Source organism: Poecilia formosa, unplaced genomic scaffold, assembly GCF_000485575.1.
Source record: "Poecilia formosa unplaced genomic scaffold, Poecilia_formosa-5.1.2 Scaffold115, whole genome shotgun sequence".
Taxonomy (NCBI): domain Eukaryota; kingdom Metazoa; phylum Chordata; class Actinopteri; order Cyprinodontiformes; family Poeciliidae; genus Poecilia; species Poecilia formosa.
The window spans coordinates 363,667-373,885 of NW_006800054.1; the positions used below are offsets into that span (position 1 = coordinate 363,667).

Sequence of the window (10,219 nt, forward strand, 5' to 3'; positions counted from 1 at the left end):
GAAATGGGCAAGAATAATCAAAACAAGACACAAATCACACATGCATTGCCTCTGTCCAAATTGTGAGGAAAGAATCTGGTTTTTAGGGCTTGATATCTATTTCATATAATGTAACCTGTGAATGACTTTGTTTAATATTGCGTGGGCTGTTGTAAAGTAACATTTGACATAGACCTATTTTGGTTCCTCCACATATGAGGGCAGTTGTGAATGTTAGTAAGCGCAACTCCCAAAAATGCATCTTATTCGTGTGTATCTGTTTCTGATCGACAGAGATGTAAAGCATCTGGTTTCACAAGTGTTGATGTATGTACTTTATTTTGTTCTGCAATTTTAAAGCACACAAGAGGTTTTCTCTGCTTAAAATATAGTAAGATGGATTTATAGATAATTCAATTTTCTTACTTACTCATTAAACTCATGCATTTATTTCTGTTTTCTGTAATACAATAACTACATGAGTTTGACCTTACGATTTGCACGTCTTCTGTCCTCTAGTGGTCAAAAAGATTTCTACCTTTCATTGTGCGCTTTTCTTCTGCCCTCTTGTGGTCAAACTATAATCTATAGCTCGGAACTAGCAAGCTTGAACGTGAAGCACGGACATATTAGTGTGCTGCACATAGCGAGAACACCATGTGGAGAGAACGTAGACCACTTTAAAGCGGATTATTTCAACTTTAGTGATTTGAAACATTTAGCTGAGGCAGTTTATGTAACCAGTATGGTTAGCCTATATATACTTTAGCAACATTTTTCGAGTTTTTGTGGTGAAACCATTCAGTCGGCTTCAAGTTAAATCATGGGGAAATCAAAGGTAAGTGCCAGACATAGCATGGGAGCTAATGGCTAATAACCATTTATATAGGCGTGCGTATTGATTTGTTTTTGGTAAAAAGCCTTGTTTTATGATATCTAGCTCTGGTGGAGAGACATTTATGTATATGTGTTGGGTTGTAAATTTGTATCACGTTCATATTTCGCGTTGTGTAAGAAACGTGCGTCTTGGATATTAAACCGTAGTAATGAGCTCTGTTCATGTTTTCTTTTTCATCAGACTAAAAACCAGAAGAAATCTCGAGCCCAGGCTGTCCACGTGGCTGAGGATGCCTACAGGTCTGTGCCCCACTCCTTCGTGTTTCAACGGGGTCAGGTTGGAAAAAACGTGGGTCAGCTCGTCCAGGACATGAGGAAAGTCATGCAACCTTACACCGCAGTCTCTCTGAAGGTCTGTCTTCCTCTGAAAGCCAGTTTAAGCTTTAACAACCCACTCATCTACTCATGTTTGTGCCTTTGTCTTCTGTTTAAAATCCAGGTACGGAAAAAAAATCTCCTTAAGGATTTTGTGTCGGTAGCAGGACCCCTGGGAGTGACCCACTTCGTTATCTTTGGCAAAACTCCCGACACCATCAACATGGTGAGACCTGAATCTGATCAGGATCTACATACAGTTTTGTCACGTCAAGACTGCGTCACCATCAGTTTAATTTTCTTTCTCCTTCCAGAGACTCGCTCGACTTCCCAAAGGCCCCATGCTATATTTTAAGGTCCTCAAGGTAAGTTTTGTAGCATCCACGTCAAATTTTCCGGGTTCACATGATGACGCACAGAAACTTGATTGTAAAGTGATGTTTTTCAAGTAAACGCACTGACGAACCCAATCTACAAAAGCCATTTGATGACCCCCTTTTAATTATAAATCAACATTTATTCAGTACTTTTATATTTTATTTTTCCCTTTCCAGTATTCCCTTATCAAAGACGTGGTTTCATCTTTGAAGAAGCACAGGATGCATGAGCAGCAGTTCACCCACCATCCACTTCTCATCCTCAGCAACTTTGGAGTGGATGGCATGCACGTAAAACTCATGGCCACCATGTTCCAGAACATGTTCCCCTCCATAAACGTCCAAAAGGTGCGTTTAGTAAAACAAAAATCATCCACCTTACGTTGTGAACGACGTGATGACAGTATAGTCTTCTGAGTGTCTGTGAAGATCTCAAAAGTAAACGCTTTCTGATTTGTTGTTGTGAAATGGGTTTTCAGCACAATACAAGTTTAAGCCTTGGGTATAACTTTTTTTTTCTTTCTCTCTCTCTCTTAGGTAAACCTCAACACCATCAAGAGGTGTGTACTGTTCAGTTTTGACCCCGCATCCCAGGAAATTCAGTTTCGACACTAGTAAGTAATGATATGTAAAGGTATTGATCTGATATCAGCGTTTTGAAGTGATGGGCTCAGATGATGACAGATTACGACTTGACACTTTCATGATGCATGTCAAAAGTAAACGCGCTGATGCGCCTTCACACTTTGAGACAGAGTTCTGTTATTTATTGAGGGTTTTTTTTTTTTCAGTCACAAATTAAGAGGGTTTTTTTTTTGTGGTTGTTGTTTGCGTCCTGTAGTAGCCTGAAAGTCGTCCCTGTGGGGATGAGCCGAGGAATAAAGAAGCTAATGCAAGAAAAGTTCCCCAATATGAGCAAGTTTGAGGATATCACTGAACTGCTGGTGAAGTAAGATTCTCTGTTTTCTTCTCGCGGCACTGGAAAAAGCAGATTGCTTCCATTTTACAAAAGTAGAAATTTACCTGAACTCTTTCTTTTAACAACTCTTCAGGGGAGCAAACTTGTCTGAAAGCGAAGCCGAGCAGGACGGCGAGCACAACATAACGGAGCTGCCGCAGATGTACTCCGGAAGAGGCAACATGCCGTCCCAGCAGAGCGCTGTCCGTTTGACCGAAGTGCGTACGAAGCGACTAGAGTACGTCAAACCCCTCCTCTCCATGTGGATCAGCTGAACCCGTTTCACTTTGCTCCTTTTAGATCGGTCCTCGAATGACGCTGCAGCTGGTGAAGATCCAGGAAGGGATGGGAGACGGGAACATCCTTTACCACTCCATGAGTGAGTGAATGGTTTCTCCCAGCTTGTTTCTGCTTCAAATGTCCAGATGAACATGATGACAATAGCATTATGAATTCTATGATTTATCTCTACTAGTAAACGCTTACTGATTCATCCTGAGCTCCTTATTAGCTTCAGGCACATTTGGCACAAACCCGTTTCTCAGTCTGGGTTTTTTTTTTTTTTTTGTATCAGTTTCCAAGACAGAGGAAGAAATACGGGAGATCCTGAAGAGGAAGGAGGCGAAGATGAAGGAAAAGGAGGAACGCAGGAAAACACAGGAGCAAAATGTGGCGACGAAGAAAGAGAAACGAGAAGAGAACAAGTAATTTGAATCTAAAATCATTGAGCAGTTTTCTTTCTCTTTATTGCTAATGCTTGAAGTCTGTAAAATATTTTCATCTTGTAAGGAAAAAGAGTCTGGAAGGCATAAAGAAGAAACAAGCTGAAGCTGAGGAGGACAGTGAGGTGGAAGATCCAGGGATGCAGGACGATCGGCCAGCTGCTGTTGAATCCGATGATGATGTGGAGTACTACAGACAGGCTGTGGGGCAAGAACCAGATGAAGGTGAGTACTCAAGTCAAACAGCTGTGCACCGTTTGTTGCACTAGTGTTGCTTTAAATTCTTAAAACGTATTTCTCGACAATGCAGATATGTTTCCGGGGGCCAAGAAGAGGCGGCGTCCAGAGAAATCTCACGACCGCGCCAAGAAGAGAAAGCTGTCGCCTGGTAAATCCTCAAAACAACCAGATTCCAAATCACCAAAAAGAAAAGGTGCAATGGGGCACCACAGAGACAAAACAGGAAAAGCTCCTCACGGAAAAGGATGGAAGAAATCTAAAGATGAGGAGAAAACATTTGGGAACAAAAGGCGGCCTCCAGGAAAAGCATTTGGCTCTAAGAAATCTGGAGAGAGGGAAACTAAATTTCCACGCAAAAACTTTGATGGAAAGAAAAACAAGGACAAAAAGTTTCAGACAAAAGGTCACAAAGGTAAGCCTGGCCTCAAGAAGAAAGGTGCAGGCGGAAAGCAAGGCTTCACGCGGACAAAGGGAAAGCGGTGAAACTTTGCTTTTTTTTCCCCCTTCATTTGGACTTCGGATGTAGTACCTTCCAAAGGCAGCAGAAGGCAGCGAATGTATTTGCTCTTACTGCTTCAGTCTGAGGAAATGTTGGACAGTTTCAAATGAATGAATTGTAAAATTCTAAAACCTACAGAAATGTTCTTTATTGCTTTATAGTTGTCGACTTCAGAACAAAAATAAAACAATTTTTGATAAAATATACAGCTCTGAAGTTCTTGTCCTTTCATTGACTTGTAAATTTCATTAATGTTAGGTATTCTAATATAAAAGTGTTTTTGGTTTAGATTAACTTCATTGGGAACATTTGTTTAGCTTCTCGCTGTAACCCAACATTAGGGCTCACAGTTGAGAATCAAATTTGAAGAACAAAGAATTAAGCGTTCAACACAATTAAAAGTGAATGTAAAGTATAAGGATGGGAAAATGACGGCTAAATATTTACTGTCACCAATAATCTGATGCCATTTTGTAAATTTCTCTGAAAGTAAAGTAATCTGAACGATGGAAGCTAAATTAGAGTACAAAATTGTGAATCTAAACAAAGAACTGCACTGCAAAGAAAAACTAAAATCTAGATTAAGATGTATGTTATGACTAAAGAACACTAAACCATGAAACCAAAACGTTCTGATAATCATTTGTAAATAATGTTCTAACACCTTCAGATCTAAATATTATCTAAACTGATGAAAATGACTCTTGCACATCACACTTCACTGGCATTGTGTGTGTGGGCAAGCCACACTCTAAAAATAATATTCAAACTACTTCCCTAACAAGCCTTGAAGTGAGTTTACATCCTTTTTTTATGATCAGTACTGATGGCATTCTGAGAACTGAATATCTGCTTGTGTGTAATCAGATGTATTGGAAATCTTTTTCTGTTCAATGCTGCGGTCATTGGCTCCACTTTCAAATGCAGCTTTGCTCAGAGAATTAGTCACAACCCTTAAAGATTTCGTTGTGGCTTTTATTTAGGCCATAGTGGTCTTCAGCAAGCCAATCATGGTGACATATATTTTCCACTTGCAAATAGTTATTCTAACAAACTACTTTCTGATTTAGATTATTTTTGATTGATTAAATGTGCACTTTTATTATTATTTTGTAATTTAAATAAGTATTTTTATTCCATCTTGTTATGCATTCCCACTCAGAATCTGCATATTTGCAATCGGCCATCTCTTCATTTTTAGTTTTTAGTGTAAAGTCGCTTTCTAAACAACAAAGTTCTGACTTAAACTTGGCTTTTGTATCGCAATATTGGCAAATGGATGGTGCTGGTGTCGTCACAGCTCAGTTTTCCTTCTGCATCTTGCACAATGCAAGTCGGAGCATAAGGAAGTGACTCTTGTGTTATTCTGAGCTGCTCATCACTCACTTATCAGCAGAGGATGAATGAGGAGCAATTCCTGTCTTCAGCCTTTTCATCAACAAAATATTGAATTACAGCTGTAGGAAGTTTGCATGTCTGCCTTTTTGGTAAGCTGAAGTTATTTTTTTACTTTTTGATTGAAATCTGCATAGACTTCATGTCTTACTCCGTTTTTTACTTTTTAGAGAAAACAGGATGGCAGTCAACTTCTCTGAATGTGAGAAGTTCCAGATTGGCGTGCTCCCTGCCATGTACGGGGTCGAGTTTGTGGTGGCCTTGGCGGGAAACACGTTTGCCCTGTGGCTGCTGCTCGTCAGAGAAAAACGCAACTGGCACTCCGGTGTTGTCCTCTCCTGCAACCTGGCCATCAGCGACCTGCTCTACATCCTCTCCCTGCCTCTGCTGATTGTCTACTACGCACTGGGGAAACACTGGGTGTTCGGCGAGGCGGTGTGTAAAATCGAGAGGTTCCTTTTCACCTGCAACTTGTATGTGAGCATCTTCTTCGTCATGACAATAAGCGTGAACCGCTGCGTGGGCATCGCGTGCCCGTTCTTCACCCGCTCGTACGTGGAACCTTTTCATGTCAAAGTCATCAGTGTCGTCTTATGGATTGTTGTTGGAGTCATCTCCAGCCCTATGCTGAAGTTTGCTTCTCTTTGTACACACAATTACAATAACAACACGTTATGTGTGGCTTTCTGTCACCAAATGTCTGACGAGACATCTGACTTAATCTACAGGGTGTTCCTTGCTGTGTTTGGCTGTCTTGTTCCTTTCATAGTAACTTTTACTTCTTACTGTGTGGTGTTTCGGGTTGTGTGGAAAAATGTCAACATAACGACACTTGAAAAGCGCAAAGTTGCCCTGTTAGTCTTATCAGTGATTGTCCTCTATGCTGTTTCCTTTGTGCCCTATCATGTCTACCAACTCTATAATCTGTACTTGAGGATATATGACCCCGACAACATACTAAGCTGTTGGGTGTACAAAATGTACCAAGTGTCCAAGGGACTGGCAACGCTGAACATGTGTATCCATCCGATACTCTACGTGGCTGTGTTTGACAGTATTAGAGTAGCATGCTGCGGAAAGAGCTCAGAAGACAACACAGAAGGATGAGGAAGTAGACCCTGGTTTCAGACTAAACATAACTTTGCTGCATGTATCTTTGCAAAACGCCTGAATGTAACAGCTCTGCGCTAAATACATTTAATCACATTTGTTTGTAATAAAGATTTTCCTGTTTTTCAAAGTTTTCCTCATTTTATTACATGTAAAAGACAAAAAAAAATGTTTCAAACCAAATTCTCTTTGTGAAAAAAATAATTGTTCCCCTTGGTAAATATTAAGTTAACTTTGATTGAGCATGTTTTTCAAAGATTCAATGAAAAATCTGCAAAATCGAGAAAACCCTTAATAAGAACTTGGTTAAATTCAGATTTTTGCCCAAGTCCCTCTTGAAAATTAGATTTAAATCTCAATGTGGTTTTACCTGGTTAAATAAAGGTAAAACATGGTCTTAAAATACAAAATCTTAATTACTTTATTTTCCTCAACCATTATAGATTTACTGCACTGAATCAGGATAATTTCTTACAAAGGAAAGCTACATGTGTCTGCCAAAGAAGCCCAAATTATCAACCTTCTACATCCATAGTGCTGATACTGATACGATGCTTGTTTGCATTGTCTTCTATTAGAACAGGGAACAAAAGTTTTGTCCACAAACTTTTATTTTGAAAGAATTGGCGTCACGTTAGACCTTTATTGCGAAGTTTCAATGGCGGAAGTGTGTGCTGTAACTTCGCGGCGATCCTCTTGAAGCTAGGCTAACGAAGAGGATGCCGTCGATTGAATACGACGAGTAAGTTTCACTAGTTTTAATTGTTTCTGACTGTTTTTACAGTATTTTACGAATATGAAACTGAATTTCCAACTCTGTCTTCTAGCTCCAAGCCCAGCTGGGCCGACCAGGTCGAGGAGGAAGGAGATGAAGGTAAGGAGTATTTTAGCTTGTGGAGCTAACGCTAGCACAGCTCCGGTAGTTCGCAGTCCGCGGGAGGAGAGTGAGGCCCGGCGAGGCGGCTTCCACTTCCACGTGGTTGTAGGGCATTAAAAGGTAGTTAAAATGTAACCACTGACTGATCGGGATAAATAGCTGTAAAGCGACATTTATTAGACATTTTTATGACTATCAGACATGGATCAATTGCTACCAGATAGTTAGAAAGCGGACATGATGATAGGGACCCGGGCAGTGTTTTCCAGCATGTCACGGAAGGCTACGTTTACGAGACAGTTATGATAGACATAGGCCACTGCAAATTGATTAATATTTAGCTTTTTTTGTCAGCATATTCGTTTTGACAAAGCTAAAAATAGGAGACGTGACAACAGATGGAGAAGTTCAGCTTTCCTTTTGGCAGTCTGACCACGAATAGTTTAAACTAGTGATTATTTTGTTTTCTTTATGATTGTCCGACATGTCACTCATGTCTTATTCATAGGGATTTTTAAAGGTTTGCGTTGAAGATAACTATTGAAGAATCTTTTCTTTTTCAACAGGCACTCTGCCATCTCCAAAGGAAACCATTAAAGGAAACATAAAAACTGTCACTGAATATAAAATAGATGATGACGGAAAAAAATCCAAGGTAATTATATGATCACATTATGGCAGACTTAAAGTGGAATACATCCATGATTTTATATGGATTATTTTGTTACAGTATTCTATTAATAAAATTATATTTAGTATGTTTTTTTTTTTGTTGTTGATTTGTTTCTGGTCTAGATTGTGCGGACTTTCAAGATCGAGACACGGAAAGCATCCAAAGCTGTTGCCAGAAGGAAGGTTTGTATCTAAGGTGCAATCACCTGATGAATGATCCCAAATGATGTAATATGTTTTCACTCTTTTATTGCAGAACTGGAAGAAATTTGGCAACTCTGAGCGTGATCCACCAGGTCCTAATGTTGCTACCACTACAGTCAGCGACGACGTCTTCATGACCTTTATATCCAGCAAAGATGTGAGAATCCGGTGCACTTATTGAACCCAGTGTTTTTCACAGCTTACTAATGAAAAATAACTTGAGGCATCCATAAAAGGATGAGAGAACACTTTACAGTGGATTAGATCAAATATTTTAGTAATTTGAACTTGCCTTCATTTGACTTTGAAAACAACTCTTCAAACATTCTCACCTTGCTAATTAAATTAGGAAGAAAAATGGAGTAATAGCCTCTAACATACGTTGTGCAGAATCCGTAACTTGGCCCCGAGTTGCTAATTCCTCTCATTTTTGCAGGACTTAAATGCTCAAGATCAGGAAGAAGATCCCATGAACAAACTTAAGGGACAGAAGATTGTGTCCTGTCGTATTTGTAAAGGTGACCACTGGACAACCCGCTGTCCATACAAGGACACCCTGGGTCCCATGCAGAAGGAGCTGGCTGAACAGCTGGGTCTTTCTACTGGAGACAAAGAGAAGTCTCCTGGCTCTGGTACCATTTGTTCACTATTTAATACTCAGATTATCATTATTATTTAAGAGTGGTTGTGAATTAAAACGGCTTGCTCGTGTGTCTTACCAGCTGAACCAGAACCTGTGCAGCCTGCACAAGCCAAGACTGGAAAATACGTTCCCCCGAGTCTGAGGGATGGAGGAACGCGGAGAGGAGAGTCCATGCAGCCTAACCGCAGGGGTGAGTATCAGTGAAGGCGCAAGGACTTTCTGCATTTCAGTTCTTGAACAGCATCAAAATATTAATCTGATTGACCCTTACAGCTGATGACAACGCCACGATCCGTGTGACCAACCTGTCCGAGGACACCCGTGAGACCGACCTGCAGGAGCTTTTCAGACCATTTGGCTCCATCTCGAGAATTTATCTGGCGAAAGACAAGAATACCGGACAGTCCAAGGTTGGCACTCGCTCTGTTTTTCCGTCTCTGCTGTGTCGATTACCGTTCGTTGTCATTGTGCATTGGGATTTTTATAGACTGATCGGAAATGACAAGCACCGGTTTTCTGATCTAATGTTGTCTTTCCTGCAGGGATTTGCTTTCATCAGTTTCCACCGGCGGGAGGATGCAGCCAGAGCCATCGCAGGCGTGTCAGGATTTGGATATGATCATCTTATTCTCAATGTTGAATGGGCCAAGTGAGTTTACACTTAATGTTGTGTATTAAGTTAATAATATGCTTTCTTATTAACTTTTTTTTTCTCTTTACAGACCTTCAAACAACTGAGGGATTCACTAGACTTTCAACATGCCTGATTTTGTCACTGTAAAATGTGACTATGATCTAAATAAAGATAAATTGTCACTACCAGATCGTTGTATATCCTTTGGCTTTGGCAGAGACTATAATATAAAGTTTAGTTTTACTTAAATCAAATCAACCATACACCTAGACTTAACTGTTTATACTTTAATAGTTTATCTTAAAATTGAAAGAGGATTCTTTTTTTCTCTTTAAATTCTGCATAAAACCTTACCTGAGAGGTTGAGCTCTTACACAGGAGAGGCTGTAAACATCCATAGAATGACTTGGAATTAGATTAAGTTATTTCAGTAATTACAAAAGGATAAACTTTAGATTGCCTAATGTTTTTGAGAGCTTAAGTTTTATTTTTGATCGTGGTTTAGTTCTTGAAAACCTAAATTTCTGTTCAGAAAATTATGACCAGCCTGATCATGGTGAAGACTTAACTTTTACAGTGTCCTTTTTGTCACCAACATAGGCAGTGTAAGCCATTAATCGCTGGGTATTTAAGACTGTAGTATTCAGACAAATTGAGCAAGAATGTGCACAACTAACCAAGATAATCAGTCTTGATG

At 39.9% G+C, this 10,219-nt stretch overlaps 2 protein-coding genes across 2 annotated transcripts; both read left to right on the forward strand.

The window, feature by feature from the left end:
• Nucleotides 1-579: 579 nt before the first annotated feature.
• Nucleotides 580-6,622, forward strand: LOC103143733 (suppressor of SWI4 1 homolog). The gene is made up of 14 exons (XM_016675498.1): nucleotides 580-817; nucleotides 1,058-1,228; nucleotides 1,316-1,417; nucleotides 1,506-1,556; nucleotides 1,746-1,916; nucleotides 2,106-2,182; nucleotides 2,410-2,517; nucleotides 2,621-2,744; nucleotides 2,827-2,905; nucleotides 3,101-3,230; nucleotides 3,316-3,473; nucleotides 3,559-3,968; nucleotides 4,068-4,078; nucleotides 5,553-6,622. The coding sequence occupies exons 1-14, from the start codon at nucleotides 803-805 to the stop codon at nucleotides 6,487-6,489; spliced, it is 2,544 nt and encodes an 847-aa protein (XP_016530984.1). The 5' UTR covers nucleotides 580-802; the 3' UTR covers nucleotides 6,490-6,622.
• A 509-nt stretch (nucleotides 6,623-7,131) lies between these two features.
• eif3g (eukaryotic translation initiation factor 3, subunit G) lies at nucleotides 7,132-9,710 on the forward strand. Its single transcript, XM_007560377.2, has 10 exons — nucleotides 7,132-7,234; nucleotides 7,320-7,366; nucleotides 7,936-8,024; nucleotides 8,165-8,224; nucleotides 8,298-8,402; nucleotides 8,682-8,877; nucleotides 8,968-9,078; nucleotides 9,162-9,298; nucleotides 9,431-9,537; nucleotides 9,611-9,710. The coding sequence occupies exons 1-10, from the start codon at nucleotides 7,212-7,214 to the stop codon at nucleotides 9,624-9,626; spliced, it is 891 nt and encodes a 296-aa protein (XP_007560439.1). The 5' UTR covers nucleotides 7,132-7,211; the 3' UTR covers nucleotides 9,627-9,710.
• Nucleotides 9,711-10,219: the final 509 nt, after the last annotated feature.